This window comes from Lates calcarifer, linkage group LG19, assembly GCF_001640805.2.
Source record: "Lates calcarifer isolate ASB-BC8 linkage group LG19, TLL_Latcal_v3, whole genome shotgun sequence".
Classification (NCBI taxonomy): Eukaryota; Metazoa; Chordata; class Actinopteri; family Centropomidae; genus Lates; species Lates calcarifer.
The window spans coordinates 2,956,792-2,981,548 of record NC_066851.1 but is presented as its reverse complement, the minus strand read 5'-3'; the positions used below and the strand labels follow the sequence as shown (position 1 = coordinate 2,981,548).

At 38.8% G+C, this 24,757-nt stretch overlaps 1 protein-coding gene across 1 annotated transcript in view; it reads left to right on the top strand.

Moving 5' to 3' along the window:
- The window catches only part of nrxn3a (neurexin 3a), a 226,617-nt gene that overhangs the window by 49,683 nt on the left and 152,177 nt on the right, over window positions 1-24,757 (top strand). Inside the window, 4 exon segments of the mRNA XM_051078263.1 lie at window positions 8,134-8,273; window positions 8,275-8,361; window positions 8,363-8,437; window positions 13,352-13,513. Coding sequence (XP_050934220.1) covers window positions 8,134-8,273; window positions 8,275-8,361; window positions 8,363-8,437; window positions 13,352-13,513 — 464 coding nt within the window.

The following is a 24,757-nucleotide window of genomic DNA, read 5'->3' as shown; positions in this document are numbered from 1 at the left end:
TGTTGCCTCTGCTCCTGAAAAACGGGTTCAAAAGTTTAAGTAAATCTGGCCCCATGACTTTGGAAGATACTCTAAGATACTCTCTAAGACTGTATTTTTACACTTAAGTGGCTCTTCTATTGTGGTCATGGTATGAGGGCATCACTTCACAGCCAGCAGGGAGAGGAGGAATAATTACAGAAGCCAATAAGCCTTTAAATGTGCTTTTGGCATGCTAGTGTCAAAAGCACAGCTATATGGCTTCCAGCAGGTACTGACTAGAGGTCATGGTTAGCCCTCCTGTATATGGACAACATTACTGCTAACACTCACAAGATTTCTTATGTCTCATACACTCCTCCCCACACACCACAACCACCTCCCCTTCATCTTTGCTGTAGTCATGAAAGTATAATTGAAGAGATGAGGGAATTAATGAAATGCTGCTAATACCGAAAGATGAAAAAAGATCTGGCAATTTTAAATTAGCTGGCTATGAAATTGCTTTTACAGGACAGCTGCTCAGCAGCGACTCTTCTGTGCATTTGGTGGTGTGACCGCTAACTCCTATTTGAGTAACTTTGTTCAAATCTACAGTGAGCATATTTCTATGCCATTTTTTAAACGTTTTTCCATCTTCAGTAGGAACCTGTGGTCTTAGAGATGAATGCCACAGACAGAGCATTTCAGTAAGATGGATTAAAACATCATTTTTTTCATGGAATATGATTGACAACATTGCCTTGCCAGATCCCTTTTACTTGGGCACGTGCCCCAGTATAAATGCCACAATTCATTTTCAGCATTTTATCATTTATCATCTGTACATCAGTGCATGTTCCTGTGTTTGAGCAGCAGGTGAACTACACAGCACACACAGCTTCCCCATGTGTTGGTGTGCAACACTGAGTGCAGTTTGAGGTCTGGTAATGTGACTTCTTTTAACGGTGGGGGGCCTGTGCCCCAGTAGAGCTTTATGCCAAATAACGCCCCTGATTGACAATAAGGAAAATGTAAGAAACACGTCAAACAAGAATCAAGATATGTGCTGGTTTAACTGTGGTGAAATAGTCTCATTGTTTCTTGCCATGCTGTTACTTGTGTGGACTTTCTTTTACATTAAACTGCAATAACACTTTTTTTTTTTTAACATACCAAGAGCTATCTTGGCCTTCTGAATGTCTTTCTGGCCTGCTTCCTGTGGGTGTGTCCACAACACAAACTACAGGGTGTAATGACTCTCACATGTACAAGAGTGCAAGTACATGTACATCAATGACAGTGTAACTGATGCAGAGGAGATGGCCCTGAGGCAGCAGAGGCCAAGATGTCTTTTGACTTTTCGGCTGTAGTATGAGTCAGGCTTCAAAAACACTGGATACCAGTGGATACCAGTACAACTGTTTCCCCTGGCTGAGTAGTACTTGTGATGAATAAACTAAACTTTATATGTAAAACCAGCACAGTGCCCTTTTAACAGTGACATCTGCTGTAATAGCATATGATGCAGTTTCACTGATTTCATGTTTTATGTATTTTAGTATGACACTGTTTGTTTTTGGGAAGCCATCACCCTGGATTAGAATCCACACAAAAATCAGTCCAGAAATGATGTAATCTTTAGTCATTCCTTATAAGTGGATCTGCAATCTATAGAGCTATAAATGAATGAACAAAGCAGCCATTTTGTGCCATGCCAGTATATCCAACTCTTGTACTCTGGCTTTGCTTGAGCCTACTTCTTTGATGGTGTGGGCGAATAGCTCCATTGCACACACCGGTGGTGTGCAGCCGAGAGCATACATGCTGCTTTACTCTGCCCCCCTAAGTGTCTCATTGAGTTCTAATTTACAGTCCCTACCCTGAGAGAAAGGAAGAATCCAGCAGTCACATTCATATGCAGCACAACTAAGATAATGCTTCCGCCACTCTGCTGCTCCATTTCTTTTCTCCTCTTGCCTCAGTACATTCATCAATGTTCTTTTTCAGTCTTTTTTTATTAACAATTCAGCCTAGTAGATGAACAGTGTCCGCTCTGCAACCTAAACTATGTTCATCCTGTAGACTATTATCATCAGGTGAGAGAGAGCGTGATTGTCTGATGAATATGATTATCGCCATCTTGAATAAGACCAACAGATGGTCCACCCAGGAGTTTCTAAATGCTCTCACCTGAGCTGATGCCAGATCACGCCTCCATCGAGTACATGTATTGTATCTGTCTGTGTGTGTTTCTGCATCTTCATTTGTGTATTTTTGCATGTTAAGGTCAGATGTACAAGGTGTTTGCAAAAACCACTGACATCAACATTAATGTAAAGATAGCAGGATTAGCTTGATTAAATGAACTTGGTCCAGTTAGGTAGTTTTACCATTATTCCCATAATCAGAAGCAGCCTTGGGAATTTGATACACCAAATTCAAACTGACATAACATCTTTTTGAATCAATGAATCATTCTTTAAATCAGTAAAAAAAAAACAAAAAAAAACATGTTATGTGTTATTTTTTTAAGTTAATATATAAAATGATTCAAATAATTTTCCAAGATTTTTCTTCCCATTTTTGCGTAGTTAAATTAATGTATTGATGTCTGACGTCTAATTTGAAATGTATTATTAATTAGATCATTTAATAATATAATCTTGCATAAAACAGACAGAATTTTGGATTGTCTGACATGAGCATCAAATATTGTTGTATTCATTCAACATTCATGATTAATAGTCCAACCTGACAAATACTCATGCAGTGTGTTATGCACATACACACTTAACATATACACATAACATACTTGCTATTCATTCTATTTCTTGGAATGCAACAATAAATAAATGATTATCATTTTTTATATTGTTATCTAATTTACTTACAGTCAGACAGTAATACTCAGTTGTGCACCTCTGGTAGTTTCAGTGCTGGTTCCTGCTCCCTCCTCCTCCTCCTCCATCCTTTCCCTTTATTGATCAGAGCCATGTTCACCTGTTTGTTTAGATTGTAGAGTAAGTATTTAAGAAATCATTTTATTGCTTCGCTGGCTATCAAATATAATGTTCAGCATTGACTATGATGAAAAAAAACCCTCCATTCTGTCTGAGACACAAATCACATGAAAAAAGTGTTAATCTACATGTTTTTATTAGATGTAGTTATAGAGTATAATAGCACTGACTTACTTGTGTGAATTCAACAATCCCCATTCCATGTTCAGACTCCTCCAGAATCCTCTGAGTTACTCAGTTACTCCTCACCTCGAGACAGAAAGCATAAGGAAGTGTGTACGAATGAAAAAAGAAAGAAAGAAGCAGTAGAAACAGTTAGGGATGCATAATATCAGTAATTTGCTATTTATGTATTTTGGCCCTTATAGGCTTTTTTGGGTCATTGTATCCTTGAACCAAACTTGAGCTGTCGTTACCCCATGAGTATGTGAAAATAAAATAATGAATAATGAATTTGAATAGTAATTTAAAATCTAATATGAAACCAGCTTAATTATTTTTACCATCAGTGGAGAGGCCACTACCCAGAATGCTGCCCCCCCCCCTCCATTTCTCACTGCATAAACATATATCTGGCTGTTTCAGTCTGAGCTGGGCCTCACTGAATGCATTGCATGAGAGAAACAAAATGGCCACTCCACACACTGATTTATCATGGTCAGCCATGCAGAAATCTGCAAGAAAATCTACACATCGTAAATCATGATGTCACTCAGGTGTGTATGAGTGATTGACTTATTTATTGCAGTTTCATATTCAGACTACAGCCATTACCCTGGTGCCACTGAGGCCTGTCGTAACATTAATGATTCATACAAAACAATCCGTATTATTTATTTAGCACTGCTTTTCAGTCATGCTTAACAGTCACTTAAAGTTGTCAGACATGAAACAACCTTTAGATCTCAAATACATCTGAGATCAGATCTGAGACAACCCCATACTACACTGTAAAAAAACTGTTTTCTTATGCATTTTAACTGAAATTTTATTATACATTAATATTGTTTTACAGGTTTTTTTCTGTTTTGTCAAATTATAAATAATATTTGATAAAATCTTGTGTTAACATGCCAAATCATAAAAAACTAAACAAAACTATAAATGATATCCACAGCAATAAAAGGAGTTTTTTTTAACAATATTTCACCAAAAATTACATCATTTTACTGTAGTTAAATGTGTTAAAATTACTATTTTACAGGTATAGAATTGTTATAGAGTGGAGAATAAAGTAAAGTAGTAAACCCTAAAAGTTACATATTAATTGCATAATTACATTTAAGTATTGCTTAAATAAATGACAAAAAAAAGGTTGTTTCGTGAGTAAATGTTTTTAAAATTCTTTTATTTTCTTTCTTTATTCTATTAAGATATTTTTCAGACTAAAACTTGTCTCACTAGCTCTGCTTTTTCCTCAGTGTGAGAGTTTCCCTGAGTGACAGCTAGGAATGGTCAGCTGACTGCATATAGTGTTCACTTTTCAATGATAGCGCCCCAGTATGTGGTAGAACACATACCACTAACAAGGCTTAGTCCTTGCTGGCCCGGGCCCTTAGCTGCATGTCTTCCCCTGTTATGCCTGCCTTTCCTGTCACTCTCCTCCAACTCTATCAAATACAGCAGATATGCTGAAACAAATGACGACAAAATCACAAGAAATCTGGTTTCTCGATGCTAGTTGTGTGGCACTGATAGTGTGTAAACGGTGTGTGTTCCTGAAACTAGTGAATGTGACTAGAATATTTAAAAAACAACAATAGCAAAGAGTTTGGTGGATAACAATTTTCATGTCAGAATTTATGGCACATGCTGCTGAAAAGTTGGGTGAAAAGGTCACTAATTCAGTTCTTTACCACTCAGAGCATACAGCATTCCCGTATACCTTCCAAATATAAGGGAAATTTACTGTGGCTGTAACTTTTCCTTCTGCCGCCTCTCCTTCTGACATTTTTATGGATGACCCCTCGCAGGACTCATCCAAGCTCATCCATCAAATGAAGGCTCCAAATGGAATGGCTTACGGATGCCATTAAAACCATTATGGGCTGATAACAATTTCCTCACATCATCCTCATTTCAGTCATAAAGAAGTTCTATTCATTCTCAATTCATTATCATTTTATATTTCAGCAAAATGGTCATCACTACTTCTGGGTGAGTGTAATCTTGTGGCCTATAACATTTTTCCTTCTGTATGTCTCCACTTATAATATAAACAGACGTATTATGTTCACACAGCGTTGTTTAGATCAAGGTGTTTATAGAGCATAACAAAATAATTTGAAACCTGCCTATATATATATAAAAAGGAAAATTCTGCTCCTCTGTTTTTCTTTTCCACTTGCATGTGTGTCTGCCATCTGAAGCAGGGCAGTGTTCTTATTCCAGCCCTGCAGGTAAATATCCTCATGGCTGAACTAGGGTGGTTTCTCTTGTACATAGATAAAGCTGTTTTTTTTTTCCTCGCAGTGGGCTATAGATGGAAAGAGGCAGGGGATGCTCTCTCACTTTAGGGGAGCTACGTTAGAGACAAGATACAGTTTGACTTTGCCAGCCCAAAAAGAAATGACAGGAAACTGGAAAACTCTACTTTGAGAAGAAAAAATGTATTTCTTTTTCTGCAGCCATACTGTACATTGATATTGTCCAGTGGACAATATACGGCCTGAAAACGTCGGTACACGGTATTATCACTTCAATTCTAACAGCCTAACAAACTGATGACTGCTTACTGGTTTCAAACATCCAGGAAGCCAGATCTGTTACATGTTGCTTATTCCCATCTGTTACTTCAGCATGTTCAGATTATACATATAGCACAAAATCACAAATTAGCCAATCACAATAGCCATTTGTATCATCACATCTGGACGTAAAGAAAAGACAGCTGATGTTAAATAGTAGGATTGGGATCTGACAACCACTTCTATTTTGGCTACCCTCCTCAAACTCTATATAGCTGGTACTCACCTGCAGGGCAGTAATAATTCAGATAACAGGCCAGTCTACATACATTCACAACAGGCTGCTTGCAGTGTACTGTTACCGTTTTGTTGAAATGTTTTATGTTAATTGTTTATGCCAGTAACACACACAAAAAACTGAACATATATGAAAAACACAAAAAATATTCCTGCTCATGCTCCTGCCCTTAATAAAAGATCATCGGCCTATCAGTGGAGGTGTCATGGAAGTCAGGTTATTGTACCAACACTGAGATGTTAGGGTGTTGATAGAAGGATTGTTGAGGTGAACTGTGGTTTTCTGGGATGTGTAGCATGTGACTGAAATCTACATTTCTATACTTCTGATTAACCAAAGGCAAAAACTTGGAAAGGTTCGTATCTGTATCAATAGGTTTGGACTGAACCTTCTTTACACCACAATGATAGAAGATTTAGACCACCACAAGGATGGTTGTTGGCTCATTTTCAATGTGGGTATTAACAAGAAAAGGCAGAGCAGAAAGTTTTACTCTAATTTGGTCTTGCAGAGATAATCATCAATTTCCTTTCATATTTCACTTTCAAAGACTGCCCAGTAATACTCTAAAACACATATTTTCCCTCATCACATGTTAGACTGCTGTGTGTTGGATGTGTGTGGGATGAGTCGTCTTTGAGGAAGTGATGCCTGAGGTGTCCGCGTTAAGGAGATGAAAGCAGTGGCCATTTTGTGCTTTGACTCACTCTGGTTTTCCTTTTTTTCAGTATGGGGTGGTGTTTGGAGTTTTGTTGCAGAGCACATGAACCCTGTGCTCATGCAGATCCTCATGGTGTCTTGGTGGCTGATAGATTGTGCTGTGTTGCTCACAGGCTAGTATTTTTGCTTAAACGACTGAGAGCTAATTGAAGATGATCTCACAGATAACAACTCCTGACTGGACCATTTTTCTTTGTTATCCCTCAGCTCTACTGTGCCCTTTCTGCTCTTTTTTTCACACTTACCTGTTTTTTCCCCCCCCTCCGTTTCCCCTTTCTTTTCACCAACGTCACAAATACAGTCAGTACACTCTCTCCTGGCTCCTCTCTGTGGCTTCCCTCCCATCTTTGCTTCTTTCTGTCTGATCACAAGCATAAACCACTGCGTCACAAGCCATCTGTTTGACAGGAAATGACAATTTCACTGGCAAGATTAGGTCTTTGATGTTGTGAGATGATAGTTATCTGCAGTCTCCCTGTAGTTCTCCCATTGCCTGTATTCCCCTCTGTCACATGTTGAATATCTCTCAAGGTTCTTATTTTCTGGACAGGGTACCTCTGTTTGTCAGTCAGGGAGGACTTTCATTATATGGTGATTATTACTTGATTATTGCTCATTTGTACTCACCTAAAAGTCCATCTCTAAGGTAATAATTCTAATTGGTCATATTTAACCTTGTGAACCTGATTCTTTTCCCTTTTACGTGTACCCAGCAGCTTCAAAGAAAAACATCTTTTTTGTTATATACTAAGGCAGTGTACTGCTCATCTCAACAAGAAAATATTTGCTCAGTTACTTAATAACCAGAGACTTTTCTAATTTCTTATGTTATTATAAGGTATTTGTAACAGCATATATTACTGTTATTACTGGATAACATTTTATTCAATTTTTATCGATAAACTGCTAATTAAATCATGTTTTTTGTCCACATTAAAACTAAGTAAATGTTTGACCCTGTAAATTGCAGGAAAGATAAAAATGACCACAAAGTGTGTATTTACCCAGACTGACAGGGTATATTAGGCCTATGGAGTGAAAGGACTTGGTCTCAGCAATGTAAAAAACAAAAAACAAAAGAAATATATTTAAATGTCATGTCAGTCATTTGGGACTTGCTGTGACTGGATTTGAGTCTTGATCTGGACCTGCAACTAAAAGATTTAAGGATTTTTGGTTTATGCATTTAATTAAAGCCGTGATGTTGAGGAGAATATAGAAGCCCGAACTGCTAGGTTTTATCATATATCATATCATATATAATTATTATAGATGTCTTCAGAAAAATACATAGAAGAGAAATATTTCTATGGATTTGATCAGTGCTTGGCTGCACAAGATGAAATTACTGGGCTGAATTTTTAGTCCTAATTTGAATATGTCCTGCTGTCTGATGACAGAAAATATACCGTTCCCAACACCTTTTCCCTTTTTTTTCCAATCACAGCAAGGGAAGAGAATGTGGCCACTTTCCGTGGCTCAGAATTCTTCTGCTACGATCTCTCCCAGAACCCCATCCAGAGCAGCAGTGATGAGATTACACTCTCTTTCAAGACATGGCAGCGCAACGGCCTTATCCTTCACACCGGGCAAGTCAGCTGACTACGTCAACCTGGCGCTGAAGGACGGCGCTGTCTCCCTTGTTATCAACCTTGGCTCTGGAGCCTTTGAAGCCTATTGTGGAGCCAGTCAATGGGAAGTTCAATGACAACTCGTGGCATGACGTGAAAGTGACCCGCAACCTTCGACAGGTAAGACACGTTATTGTGTGTATTATGTGTTGTAGTTTGGTGCAAAGCTTTCCATAAAACTTTGATATTGATGATAATGTATAGCAGCTGAGTTGTAACATGCTGTCTCATTGGTAGCATGCTGTTAGCCTACCACAACAGCCTGCTAAGCATGCTGGCTTGCTAATTCTCAGTTAGCTTGCCAAGTGCCAAGTTAGCAAGTTAAGTCTCTTGCTCAGCAGGCCATCTTGTTTCATGACTGCAGACAGTGCTGGGCAGTTTATGTACAATAACAGAAGGTCTAAAATTAGAGGGTGTACCACAGATAATGATATGGCTTTGTTCATTTTGGACCTTTCAGCTGATCATTCTCTCAAAGGTCAAATCTATAAAAAATGGTTTGCAACTGGTTAGGGGTGCAAAGTTGTCAAAGTTCACCAAAGTTTAACTCTAAGCTCTCTTTGTCATTTAGAGCCACTATTATACAAAGTGTGTACTGTGTGTGTGTGTGTGTGTGTGTGTTTCACTCACTGTTATCTTAGCTCCTTCTCCATTGGTCAAGACATTACACTTCCATGGTTTCAGAAGGAGGTTTCTTTCCTCTCTTTCTATTCCCTCTTCCTCCCTCCATCCCTCTTTGGACAGACATTTTGTGAGGTTATCACAGAGAAAGGCTCTAGCCACCTTAAGACATCTGCTGATTACCCAAACAAGAACCATTCACACTCGCATTCACACGTACAGGCAATTTAGAGTCATGAATTAGAGCAATGCACGATAGTGTTCTCACATCATAATAAGAAACCTTATTATAACTTATAAGAACAGTACTGCCATTCATTCATAATTTATCTTACTGTCAACAAATCCAACAAAAACCAACAATCTCTAACAGATTGTTGATTTTCCATCTCTCAGTACTTTATGACTTCTCTACCTTGTCTGTGGCACTGAGCCAGTCCCAAGCCCAAACAGCTCATAAATATATGATTTCAAAAATGGTTAAGCAATTTCCAGTTTTAGTTACTACACAAACTCAAATCGTTTTTGGGGCTTATGCACATTTGGCTCTCTACCAAGTATGTTATAAAAAATGTGATCAATGTCGTTAATCTAACCTGTATATTTAATAAATACAAATTCATTTTGCAAGGAAAACTGACCATAATTATAAAATTTCTTTCTAAAATTGATTTGGATTTAAGGAAAAAAACAAACAAAAAGAATAAGACTTACCTTATTATGTGGTAAAAACAGATTTAAACTTAGTTAAGTAATTTAAAATCTAATCAGTATCAGTTTGAACAAAAATCAAGGTGCATAAGTGGTTGTTGTGTGCCTACTTCTATGTACTTGTATAGACTATGATTAGGCTACGTAGATCGAATCCTGCATTCTTAGATCTGACATCCAGGTGCCATGTCAGGTGAGTTGATAAGAGAAAAACGTACATCAGTCTTTTTCCAGAGTTGATCTGGGTCTTCCCCTAAGGCCACAATTAAGGAGGACTATAGTGTCCAGTCAGGGAGATGTTGAGAGGTGTTGATGAAACTGTCTGTGAAGCTGTAGTTAGTGGTGGTGATGGTTCACTGGATGCTATTCTTATATTCACATTTAAATGTGAATATAAGAATAGTGTTCAACTTTAAGAGCTAAATAAATGAACAGTTATTGTCAGCTGCAACTGAGTGAAGAAACTGGACTACTAATAAATCTTAACTGACACTATTATGTCCTTTCGTTCTTGTCTTTCACTCTTTGTTAGCAAACTGATTATGAGAGTGCCTTCAAAGATGTCCCTGTTCTGCCTTCAGGACCCATCAAAAGCAGGGATCATCTTGGCTGGCAGTGTTATAATAGATGAACTGAGGACAATGCACTTCCTGTCTGGCCTTATTTGTAGACTGCACCAGGAGTACGCAAAGTACTTAAAGAACATCAAAAATCCATATAACACTTATCAGTTTGATTTTTCATACAGAAAATGAAGGGTTCATTTTTTAAAATTTGTATCTATGGGATTTTTGATAAAAGTAGAAGCATGAAAATTAGAGAATTGGAGTAGTTTTATTTCTATTCAGATCTTGAATTGCCTGAGAGGCTGGGATCTAAGTACCTGGCAGTCATGACTGCTTATACAGGCACTAATGTAGGTGAGTTACACCAGTTTTTAGTTCCTAGTAAATGCACTTTGGGCATAGTCACCAACTCAAGAGAAAGACAGATATATAGTACATTTACACATATTGTCAAGGAAAGTTAGCATTGGCTAGCCATTTTTTTTAGCATATGAGGATGCAGCAGCAGAAATCAGCATCATTATAATATCAATTAGCAAACACTGTGTGATGCAAAAGGAATTTGAGCTGTAAATGTTTAATAAAAATGCCTTTACATAAATCTACCAGCCAGGGTTCCCACTCATTTTTAGAGATAAAACTTAATAACATTTCCATAACTTTTCAAGGACCCATAATACAATTTCCATGACCGTTCACAATGTTTAAGTACATCAACAAAAGTCGCAACAACTTTTTTCATTCTCTAATTGTTATTTTCATATTCCCATCAAATACCCCAAGTAACAGACTCTGTCATTACCTCACCCTTTTTAACAGAAATAGCTCTCAGGTTCTACAAAGTCTTAAAAACTTAGCTGACATGGTAATACACAAGTAGAATTGTATTATCAAGTAGATTAAAAAAAGGATCCGCATTTTATACAAATCCATTAAATATGTTTTGATCGGCACTGGACTTCTCTACAACAGACTTATCCTGTAAAATTTTTTTGAAGATCCCACAAATGTAACAAGCTCTGTAGATGACTGTCCAAAAATATCTTTACCTTTGGATACTTTTGGGAAACAAGGCTAAGTCTGCCCTGATTACTTTTCCAGTCCTCTCATTCTCACTTTCCTCTCAGTCTTGCCTCTGTTTCTACCTGTTAACCTCCACCGTTGTCTGTCCTGGTGAAACTCCTCCTAAAAGTACTGACTTCAGGCATTAAATGAACGTGTCATAACTCCCTCACTTTTCATCATTTGGTTTTCTTTTGATTTGCTTTGATGTATTAACAAATCCACTGTTCATCTACCTACCCCATCTTACTGCAAAGCAAACAGGCATTGGATATGGCATGGTAAACACACTCCACTGTATGGTAGATATCATTTTTATTGTCATTTTTTGGGTTGCTGTGTACTTTCCCCCTTACTTTCTTTCAAGATACCATTCCCAAATGGTTTTTGTATTACCCAGCACTCATGTTTGCTTTACTTTCCTTGTCCCTCTATCCTTCACCTGGTTCATCTACTTATATTGCTTTTGTGCTTTCCTTTTTATTTGATTCCTCTTTTTGGTCACCCATCACATGTGCTTCCAGGTGTTTGCCAGGGTTTTTTCTAAATCTGCTTCATTCCAAGATTCTCCTGTTAAATGTTTTTGGCAATAATATTGCGGAAACTGCCAGAAATGTACTACAACCAAAAAACAGAAAGACAAAATCTACACTGGAACTCACTGACAAATGTGTCCTGTACTCTATATGCATGAACTAACATGGACACAGTCCTCTTTGCACCACACTCTCCTCTTCATTCATCCCCCTGAACAAGTTAAAATAGAAGGCAGCCCACACTATTGGTAAAAATTGGAAACACTACTCGGATCTGGCTGTACAAAAATTATGGACAGAGATGACACATTGAGAAAAACCTGAACGAAGAAGTTCACAATGAATTACAGAAGGAGCAGACATTTATTCTTGGAAACAAATATCCTCTAATGTTTTAGATGGCTTGAGACTAATGAAAATGTCTGAAATAATCATGTGAAACTTAATGATGGGATGGGTCTGGTTTTGCTGTACATGAGTGGGGCTTGGATATTTGGATTCAGTACACCGTAAACCAAGGAGCAGCAGAATTCTCCACCTTTAGTTGAAGCTACCAACCCGTTTGTATGTCTTTATCTTGGCCTCCAGTGGCACACAGTGGTATTTAATCTACCATCTGAGAAAAAGAAACATGGTTGTAATTGGAATTTCATGAATATCATTATGCTGTCTACAATTAAAAAAAAATAGAGTACTTAAAACTACAGAGAAGTGTAAGGATAATTTTGGTTCATTACAACTCAAAGTACACATACTCACACAATCATCACAATCATTCAAACTTTTAGAAGTGTTAAAAGTGAAATACTTATTATGCAGAATGGCCCATTTGAACATGTATTACTATTAAATAATGTATATAGTGTTAGTAGATTATTACTGCTGTTGTGTACTAGGGTAATCTCTAACACTGTGTCATATTTTATAACATATGTCTTCAAGTCTTAATCTGCGAGCTGTAACTGTAGCAGTCAAATGTAATGATGAATAAGAATAAAGAGGCATAATATGAAATAGTCAAGATATATGCACAGGATATTAGTTGAATGAATGTACTTGTTTTTTCAACCTCTGCTGGGAAGACTTTCAGTTCTAACAAAAATGTTGCCACAGATCAAAAGTTTTGTCAACAGTAGATTTCTACTACACTGTCCAGACTAATGTCCTGCGGTGTGGGTCCACACGCTGTCATTCTGTGTGTCCTGCATGTTTGCATTTGATTCTGTTTGGTGTGGTTTGGGAGAGTTTTTAAAAAAATCTTTTCCTGCATGTTTTTCCTGTTACAGTATCTTAATAGTTTCTCTCCTCCCTCATGTATTTAGACACAATAAAACCACATGGTTTGTAGAATGAAAATTATGTGCTGGTAGATTTTTCTTATATCTGTCCTGTTTGATCCATAATCCAGGTCTGAGATTTCTAATTCACATAGAGCAGTTTTTTTTTTAAACACCTCTGTAGGCCACCTTCAATCCTTCAAATCCAAGCCAAGAAAAAACATTTAATTTCCACCCTCACTGTTCACTCCTCGTTGTCAGGTGACAATATCAGTGGATGGGATTCTGACCACCACGGGTTACACCCAAGAAGACTACACCATGCTGGGCTCTGATGACTTCTTCTATGTGGGTGGAAGCCCCAGCACAGCTGACCTGCCTGGATCTCCAGTCAGCAACAACTTCATGGGCTGTCTCAAGGAGGTAAAGTACCCGATTCATCGTCTACTGTGGTGCTAACATGGTGATTGTTTGCTTAAGAGCTCATGTCTAATTTGATTTCAGAATGTTAGGATACACTACAGAGAGTTTACAGAAAGTTTCAATGATGTATTTTTGGCAACTAGGGGGCAAAAGAACGCCAAAACAAGCTTTAGACAGTCCAGTCATTCCCTGCTGTCTGCTGGACATGGAGTATCATTATCCTACTGCCGGAGGATAGAACTGCAGTCAGTCTAATCACTGTAAAACATCTCAATGTTTAAATGTTCTACTATTTTCACTAGTTTCTAACTAGTTTAGTTTGTTTGAGGAGCAGGAGAGTCAGGAGGCAGGTGAGGTTAGTGGTCTGGGAGAGAGATGGCAGAGACTGACTGGCAGTGTGCACGTGAGTGACTAAGAGGAGGGGGAATATGGAGACTGGCAGGGGAAGGAAGGGGAATGGAGAGGCAGGGAGGAGACTGCAGACAAGTAGGAGGTGAGTGGTGATGAGGGGGAGGATATGGGGACTGGCAGACGGTGGCAGGAGAATGGAGAGGCAGGAAGGAGACTGCAAAGACTGTAGGCAAGGAGCAGGTTAATGGAAACAGGTAAGCACAGCAGAGGCAGGCAACGGCAGTGGAGCAGGAGAAACACTAAAGCACAGGGAAAAACATGTAAGCAAAAACACTAGAAATAAGTCAGTTCAAAAGACATCTGAGCAGCCAAGAGGGTGGCACCATGAAGCCTGCGGAACAATCTGCTGATGAGTGGGTGGAGAGCTGGGGTTCTTATACCGAGCTTGATGATTAATGGAAAGCAGGTGAGCCAGGTACCGGAGGTGCACCACGCTCTGCATGGAAACACACACACACACACACACTGACAGACACAGGAGAGGAGACACTAGGCAAGAGAGACACACTATGAAATACCTGAGGTCACAGGGGGAGCTGTGACAGTAAAAGCATAAGGTATGAAAAACGCAGCAGGTCATTGATGAGGGCTGGTTGGAAATCCTTACAGACACAACATACAAACACACAACATTAGATATTCCCTTATAACTTCACTGTCTCATAATAATGACTCCGTATAAAAATTCTTATAAAACACGTTAATCATGTTCATCATGAGCTATGTGCCAGGCTCACAAGTTTCCCACTGACACTAATGTCAACTCCCAGATCTCTTTCAGCAAAACAGAAATGTAGCCCACTTAAACTGCAAATATTCTTTCAGTTTGAACAATACCAGGTGTATACCTGTATGTAATACCAATGCATTTGGTCTATTGCTCTGCCACTCACAGACTAAGCTTTACATGTACATGGATATTTTTTAAGTGACACTTGATGATGACACACACACACACATATGCTCAAACATACAGAGTACCGAGCATCATATGGACCGCAGGGAGAGGGAGGAAGTGGTGCAGTAGCTGTTTAATCCCCCTCTGGCCTACTTCCTGCTCTGTGCCATGCTGGGCAGGTTTGCGATTCCCTGTACCACCTACCCCTCACACCCACACTCACACACACATACAGTGCGGCCACATACAAATAAAAGCACACACACCCAGGCATGCACATAAGGTTTGAGTCCTCACAGAGATATCAAGCATAGAAGTGGTGTCACATCACAAATATGACACACAAACACATAATCATGTGGACTGCTGCACACACACAGATACAGTTCATGAGTAATATCCAACACAACTCAACTTAAAAACTGTGCATAAGCATAACACTTCTCTTACAATGTTTCAGTGTTGATTTATGAACTCCAGTAATCTGCAAATCACACAGCACATGGATATGAAAGCAACATATGTTATATATGCATGAAGCATTTCAGTGATATCTTAAACCGTGTTGATAAAAGTGGTTGTACTAGCTTCTCATTTATGTACACTATGCACAATAGTGGAAGTGTGTGAATTCTGTTTAAAGAAGATTTCTGAGTTCATACTTGATTGAGTTTTAAATTCTATTTAATAAATTACTGAAATGATTAATCAGTGATTACAGTTATTACACTATTAGACTCATGATTTTAGGTTTAGTTTAAAAAAGATTAAAAAAAAAAAACATTTTGAGGTACTTGTACTATACTTGAGTATTTCCAGTTAATGCAGCCTCTACTATATTACTTTTCAGAGGGAAAATATTGTGCCTCTTACTCCACTATATTTATTTTACAGCTACATTTGGGGAAAAATCTGTTCATTCAAATCATTCTGTCACACAAATAAGTGTGTTGATCTAAGTTATTGTTCTGCTTAAAAACTATACTGCATCAAATCTTCAAATAGTACACAGATACAGAGGCATTTACAATATTAATGCACACTAGTCTGAAAGACTGTCATCATACCTTATACAGTCACACACATTCTACTCACCTCCTAATCACAGGGTAACCAACCCACACATCTGCAGCACCCACCAGCTCTCCCTCTGCCTGCTGTCCAGCACCCTCTCGTCCTCCACTCCTTGCCATTAGGGCTAATTTGCCTGCTGCCAATGCTCTTGTCCTTGCCATCCACAGAGCGGAATTATGGATAAATGTTTTGTTACCATGGCACCAGGTACTAGTCGCCCTTGGTAGCCCCTGTGGCTGGCTGGCCCATGATTGTTATGCCTTTCATAAGCCAGCAATTACAGAGAAAGCCTACATCTCAAAACCTACAAAATACATAATGGCCTACAATAACACATAATTGCTATAATTGTCACTGTCATTACACCTCCATCAACCACTCACATGGAGGCCTCTGGCTGCGCCTGTGTGCTATAGCTAACAAAGACACACAAAGGATGAGTTCATAGACTGAACACAGAGGATGAGTAAACACATTGACTGTTGTTTTCAGTCTTCCTCCAGTAGTCACAGTACTTTTTTTTTTTTTTTTTTTTACTGTAATTAGATATTTTCAAAGTATTTTAGCACTCATTAGTATTATTCCCTCCAATTTACCTTCCACTATTCCACACCATTAAAAAAAGTGTTCATTTTGGTGATGGTGAGTAATAGATTAAACTAATCTACCAGTGTAAATAGATAGTATTTACAAGTAGTTTAGTCATTTGTCATTTTGAAGCTGCATACACAGTCATAGATCTGTAATAATATTATAACAAGGGTCTTTCTGCTGCATAATGAGTAGGTCTACCTCTGATACCTGATAATACTTCTGTAGTTGTATTTAAAGCTGCATTAATTGAACTGTCTCTTTTCCACCTGGTGGAAGGGCAACAAGATGTGAACACAACCCGTACATGTCTTTATGAAGTTCTCATGGTGAAAGTGTCAGATTTCATCCTCTTCCCCAAAATGAAATTCAACCTGAGGGTCACAGTTTTGACACAGTGGAGAAGATCGAGCATGGGTTGCAGATGGCACTTGACATGTTTACAGAATGGGACTTCCAGGGGGGTGTACCAAACATGGCAGGAGCTCTGGTTGCAGAGTGTTCCCCTGCTTTTGAACGGCATTTTTCTTACACTGTGGCTAGTTACCACTCACACACACCCTTCACTACTGACATACCTTCATATCTTACCAAATTAAAGTTTGTCTTAGTGTAATGAATAAATCTGTGTATAAAAGCACCACCAGCCTTAGTTAGAGGATCTATTCACATATTTCATTAGACTGTCTGAGGAGGATCCTGACTCAGATTGTGGTCTACAAAGTAAATGATGCCATCCTGTGGGCAAGACCATGCACTGCAAAAGCTCTGATCTTGCAAAATACTCCATGGAGTGTCTCATGGCACGACCATGTGACTGATAATACTACAGCACTTTTTTCCTGTATGTCTTCATGAGGGTTTTATATATATATATAGGTAGGATATATAGGATATTTTTGCTTTGTTTTTTTTGGTAGTATTACCAGCCTTCAAGCCTCCCGTTTGATTTAAAATACTGTATTACACACATATAAATGTGACTGTACAGTGAGTGGAAAACCTCCATCCTCACACACACAGTCTGTGGTGTTAGTGGGAGTCGATGCCATCTTTGTGTAATGTTGAGAATTTGATGAATCATTTTCTGTGACCCGATGGATAGTCATTTATGCACAGCCATACATACACATGTGCCACACACACTATACACTGTCAGTAGGCAAAGATTTATGGGCAGACATCTAGGGATGATAAATGTTTGTGTCTCCCAGAGCCTGTAGTAGACACACATACACACTCCTCTCTCTCTCACGCATTCAGGCTGTTATCCACTATGGTAGGATTGTAGGCTCCATGCTAAATGTTAGTACATCGATTATGCAGAGCTAAATGAACACTTTACACCAATCAGCCACAACATTAAAGTCAGTAACCGCTTCTAATGTTGTAGCTGATGGATGTATATCAGAGTTAATCATTTTTTGGATGCAGAGGGAGACTGAGACGACGATGGACACTCTGGCTGAGTGAGGCCCCCCCCGCCCGGCTTTGTCCTGTAATCACAAACATCATCTCTTGTAGTAGTGCAGCTGAGCTGTGAGATGAGTAGACGGAATTATCATACCCTGTATATCTACCCTGTCTCATAAAAATGATATGTATATACCTGTAATTGTTTTCCCAATTACATTGTGCTGCCAGATGTATTTGCTGCCCAGACTGATTTTCAGAGACAACGTTTTGAGAAATGAATGTGAGTGAATGAAGTGCTACATTTATGTACCATTTTGGAGTCACATGTGGTCTGGGTGGAGGTGGTCAGGATGGTTGGCAGGCATGCAAAAGAGACCAGGGCTCACAGTCTTGTCTGTGGTTAGGTTTAGGCAACAAAAGCACTTGGTTAAGGTTATGGAAATATCAGCATTCAGTTAACACAATGTATATTTCTGCCTATCCGTGTCGTGTCATGGTGGCAGCAGGCTAAGCAGGGTATTCCAGATGCCCCTCTCCCCAACAATGTTTTCCAGCTCCTCCTGGAGAATTCCACAACATTCCCAGGCCAGAAGAGATGTATAATCCCACCAGTGAATTATGGGTCTACCCAGTTTGATCTACCTGGAAAACCTCCAAAGGAAGACACTCAAGAGGCATCCTAATCAGCCCAGATCTCCTCAATTAAATGACCTCACCCTATCTCTAAGGCTGAGCCCAGACGGCTTAGCTCCCTCTTCACCACAACAGTCCGCTACGAGGTCCACACTTCTGCTGACACCACACCTACCTGTCAATCTCCCGCTCCATCCTCCCCTCACTCATGAACTGGACCCTGAGATAGCTGAAGTCTTTCATTTGGGACTTGGCAACTTCACCCCCAGCCTGGAGAGAGCAATCCACTGTGGGCTTTCTCTGTATTAAACCAAGACCACAATCTTTCCCCAACCTTAACCAAGTAGCACTGATGCCTTTCCATAACCAAAGAAATGTATAATGCTTTAGTCACTAAGAGTAGATATAGCATTGCAACACTGGATATTTTGGTGGAAAACAAAACACTTTGCTTGTGAACATTTTACTGATATGTTCAGTACAGTTTCAAAAAAATACTGTTACTAAAAAATATAATTAGGTCAGCATTACATTACATTCAAAACACATAATCACAAGGGATATCAAAATGTAGTGGGCAGACCACAATGAAATATGCTGAGTAAACTCAGGTTTTCCAGAAGAAGCCCTTTACATTACTTGTTTGCTCATCTCAATACAGACACTGGCATTTTCTGAGAACACAACAAGATGATCTGAATGACCCCTTAGCCCTTCCTGTATTTACACCATCAAGACAAACTTTGCACTATAGTCACTCTATTTGCAAGGTTCTAAGGATTTTTTTCTCTTTCTTGTCCAATACTTCGATATTGTTTTGGGCTAAATCCGATATCATTCTTTTTTGTGTAAAATATAATTCGTCCCTATATTAGCTGGCGATCTACAAAGTTCATTTCAAGCCTGGGTCATACTGTGGTACATTGCTCATTCTCATGCACTGATAAGAGTGTGTGTGTAATAGGTGTGTGGTCATGGAGGCCCAGTTAAGGGGATATTGCAGTGATGGATTTCTATCATTTGGCCATTGTCAGACATTTTCAGTGGTCAAACACACATTCTCCCTCTCTCCTTCTCTCTGTCACTCTCTGACAGCATACATATGTAAATATATATACATATATATATATTTATAGAGAGAGAGTGTGTGTGTATGTGTATATATATATAATATATAGTACTGCATGCCAATCACGTCAAACAACTGGACAATGATCAGTTTGCATTGAATCAGTCTGCATTGTCATATATATATATATATATATATGATGACAATGCAAACTGATTCATTGTCCAGTTGTTTCGGACTGTGATTTGGAAAGGCATGCACCTGTCTGAGGTCTCACAGCTGACAATGCATATCAGAGCAAAACAGAACTGTCTGATGAGTTCAGAGACAGGATTGTGTCATGGCACAGATCTGGGGAAATCTAGATTGAAGGTTCCCAACAGCACAATGAGCTCCATAATTTTTACATGGAGGAACTTTGGAACAACTAAGTCTTCCTAGAGCTGGCTGTCTGGCCAAATTAAGCAATCAGGAGCAGGCCTTGGTAACAGGGTGACGAAGAACCCGATGGTCTCTCTTGCTGATTTTCAGATATCCTGTGTGGAGATGGGAGAAGTTTCCAGAAGGACAACCATTACTGCAACACGCAACAATGCAACACTCATTTCTGATCTCTGATCTGGGCGTAATGGCAGGTTGGCCAGATGGAAGCCTCTCCTCTAGTAAAAAACACATGAAAACTCACTTGGAGTTTGCAAAAAAAGCACCTCAAGGACTCTTAGACTGTGAGAAACAAGATTCGCTGGTCTGATGAAACCAAGATTGAATTGTTTGGCCTCAATTCTAAGCATCATGTCTGGAGGAAACCAGGTGTGACACTTAGAATTGGTTGTCCTTCTGGATGTTTCTCCCATGTTCACACAGGATCTCTGGAGGTCAGCCAGAGTGATTGGGATCTGAATACTTCACTTTGTCATTATGTTGTGTTTATTATAGATTTGAGATATTTTTTTATTAAGAGGCTACGACATTAAAAAATATGGAAAAGGTGGAGGGATTTGAATATTTTCTGAATGCACTGTATACTTGCAGTATGCTTAAAGTGTGTGTGTTGATGTAGAGTGTTAGTTGGATATCCCTCAGTTTGCTATCAGCCTCTGCTAATGCTTCATTCTCATGTTAACCTGCAGCCTGCATCTGCAGTGTGCTGATAAAGCTCCCTTTGCATGTTGAAAGGCCCCTTTGCTATTATTGTTCAGAGGTGGCAGGGACCTGAAAGTGACTTCTCAAATTGTCAGTTACACCATTCCCCCTTTCACCTTCCTGCTATACCCTCCTTTCCTGTACAGTCTAAAACCACATTTAATATGAATTATGCTCTTTTTTTATCAGCAAGCATTTAAATGGTGAGAATGTGTACAGTGACCACAGAAAATGCTTTTATGTGCGTATGTGTGTCCATGTGGCATATTGTCATGCTCCATGAAAGGGACCAACCTGATTTTGGTGACAGTAATGTATTTTTTAAATCTTTGTCGTGAAAACAAGAACACTATAAAATCCTCATCATCCTAGTTTAGTTTTGGCTCATTTTTTGGCAATGATATATTTCAGGCACGCTAGGGATTTGGTAACAGATTAACTATAATATAAAAAATCTCTCTGGAATCCCACATTTTTCCCCAACAGAGCCTCACACAGACACAAACACAAAAAAAAAAAATGAATTCCACCAGCTTTATTGACTCAATGTAACTTACAACATCTAAGTAAAAGAAAAATAAGAAAAGAAAAATAGCAAAAAAAAAAAAGGAAAAAAAGTCTTTTAGCTCCAATAACTCGATTAGATAAAGAATCACACCCCATCTACTCCCAACAGCATTTGTGAATTCAGTCAGGTGTGATTAATCCCCCTGTGGATCACACACTATATAATAATAATAATACTATAATAATAATAAACTTATGGAGAACTCAAATACTACAAATACTGTGTGTTTGGCACTTTCAAAAGAGGTCAGAAATAAAGTTGTGGACAAGCACAAGTCAGAAAATGAGTACAAAAATATTTCACAAGCTTCATGTATGCCTAGGAGCACAACTAAGGCCATAATTAAGAAGGTGGAAGGTGTTTGGTACTACCATCACCCTTTCTGGATCAGACTGTTCCTGGATGGCAGAACAAGGAGGACACTGGACACTGGTTGGAGTGTTCATTGTGTGCGTGTGAGAATAACAAGTGCTTCACAAGTTTTACTTATATGGGATGGAAAACACTCCTCAAGAAAGTCCAAATTAAGTCTCATTAGAGCTTTGCCAGGAAGTATCTTTAAGACTCTGAGGACAAGTGGAAAAGATGCTATTGTCAGATGAGACCAAAATCAAAGGCACACCTGGAAGAGAAACAGTACTCTTCACCATCCGAACACCATACTTAGAGTAAAGCATTTCTCTTGGGAACTGGGGAACTTGTCAGGATAGAGGGGAAAATGGATGGGGCAAAATACCTGCTTTATGCCCAAAAGTTGAAGATGGGAAGAAGGTTTGCCTTTCAGCATGACAGTGACCCAAAGCACATAGCCAAATTGACCATACAGCGGCTGAAGGAGAAAAGGTGTGTGTCCTTGTGTGGCCTAGTCTGAGTCTAGACTTAAACCCTATTGTAGAATGACTTGAAGATGAAGAAGCAGTCCACCAGTTTTCACCATCCAATTTGACTGAGCCTTCTGTACAGCTCTGTAAGAAAGAGTGGGCAAATATTGCTCAGTTAAGCTGTGCAGTGTTGGTAGAAAAGTATCCAAACAGACTCAAGGCCATAATTAAAGCAAAAGGTGGTTCCACAAAGTATTAACTCAGGGATGTGATTATCAAATCAAGATATTGAAATTTTTATTTTATTATATAGTGCTTCAGCCCACTTCAAATGGGAAATGAAACCGCATGGCTCCTTTTGTTCTATAGACAAAGGAGGAAACTCAGTCTCCCAGGGTCTCTCACACACAGGTATAAAATCCTCACAACTCCAGCTATCTTAGGCTACTGTGTGGCCTACTGTGTGGCCTGTCACCAGGCAGTCTTCTCTTTCTCCTTTGTGCTGCTCTTCAAGAGACCAGTTGCTCTCCTTCTCATCACCCTACCACAAGAGTAGGAGCAAAGTTTCTCACCAGCTCTCAGTACTGCAGCATGAGGCCTGCCTGAAGCAGAGGCCTGCACTGAAACTTGCTAGCAATGTGAGAGCCTACCAAGTAATTTAGCACCAGTTGGAACATTTATCTGTCTCACATGCAACTTTCTGACCTCTCCCTTAACCTGGCACCTTCATTTTATCTTATTTGGCCTTAACAAAGAAGCCTTTGTCAACCTCCCCTACATGCTATGCGACAGGTCCCAGTTATCATCTTTTGATTCTGCCATAGTTCTTTTGTTTTGAGCCATACTGCCTAAAACAAAGCAGCCATTCTGAAACAGCCATCTGACCATGCCAGCCAACAGACACACATGCTGTATAGTTGCTGTATATAGTGTTTTAGATTAGATGTAGTGTGTTTGCACTTACAACTGGTATTTGTTAAATCAGTGCTTTTGAATATAATTCAGTGATTGTGACAGTGGTTAGGTTAGCAGAGAAGACCCTGCTGGCCTTGACAGCCCACCAACAACATATTACCCCCCTTCTGGCTTACGGTAGCTGTGTACACTTCCTGCTGACCCTGTTCTGATATTATCTCATGCAAATCATATAAACTTGACTTGGCTGATGTTGATTCCAGCTCTTGTACATATTCACAACCCCTAAACATTTCCAGTACATACTGACTTGCAGGACTTAATAGATTTTTTCTATATATTAGCTGCATAATGACTGCATTCACTGATATGACTGCTAAACTATAGTTGTGAGTGTAAACTAACTATAAACACATCCAATTACAATCCAATTCCAGGCCAATTACTTATCTTTCAAAAACATATTTTTTTCTTATAAAACATACATAATGCAAATTACTCCCTGTCAAAAGAATCTGAATTTCCTTTTTAAATGAAAAAGGTTCCATGACAAACCCACGTTACATTTAGTATACCTCAGTCCCCATGCAGAATACTGTATATACAAGGTATAGAATGGTCAATAGCCTGGCTATTATAAACTACATGGCTCATGTTAACTTTGGCAGTTAGTCACATATAAGAGAGCTTTGCACTATTTTTTATTTTTACAATATTAAATACAATTTGGTTTTGTAATTGTGCCCTAAAATAATAAATATTTAAATATGAGTAAAACTGAAAAAGCTAAGGTGGGTCAAAGTAAGGCGATGAACAGACTTAACAAATGATCAATGACAAAATATTACTGTAAAAAAATCAACACATATTTGTATGCTCCACTATACATAAGTAAGTGAAAATATTGTAAATAAATACATATTGTTGTAACTGGCAAAAATTGGAGAGACAGGGCATTTCACTTTAGGAGAAGACAGTGTGGCATTGGGCAGTAGGCGTGTAATAGTTGAACATGTAACAAGACCTTACAATACACCCAAGAGTTCAATTTATGGTTCAGCTCCAATCCTGAATGTAGTATATAGCTGTGGAGAACTGTGAAAAATAGAAGTGTGGTTTATAACACAGAAAGTTATGCAAAACTATAGCACTATATATAAACTATACCCCAAACTATGGAGTTATATGTCACATACAGGATCAATTTTAAGTTTAAACAAAATATTCTCACTCAGTTGTGGTTTATCTTGGCAGAATCCAGTATGAATTTAGGCTATAATAAAGCTTTCAAAGGAATGCAGACTCATTTTTCCTTATAACATCACAAATAAATTGAACCACTGATATTAACATTTAATCGTACTTTTCAGATTATCTTCATTCTCGGTTGCTGTTGCCATTTCTATACATAACATCCAAGGCCCAAGCAAGTCCCACAGAAGAGCCAGAGCACAGTTTTCTTGTTCTCGTAGCTCAAAGCTATGATAGGAGAAACACTACTGCACCATTCAGTGCACTGGAAGATGAGACTTTTTCAGCCTATGTGCCAAAGGCACCATTTTAGGTCGGGTATCGAGGTCTTGTAATTCATTTATGGATTCCTGCTGCTCACAGACATATGAGAGACTTGCTGCTGTGATTAAGTTACTTAATCTTTAGTGCCTGTTAGTGTGCGCATTCCTGCAATGGGCCAAAAACTGGAGCT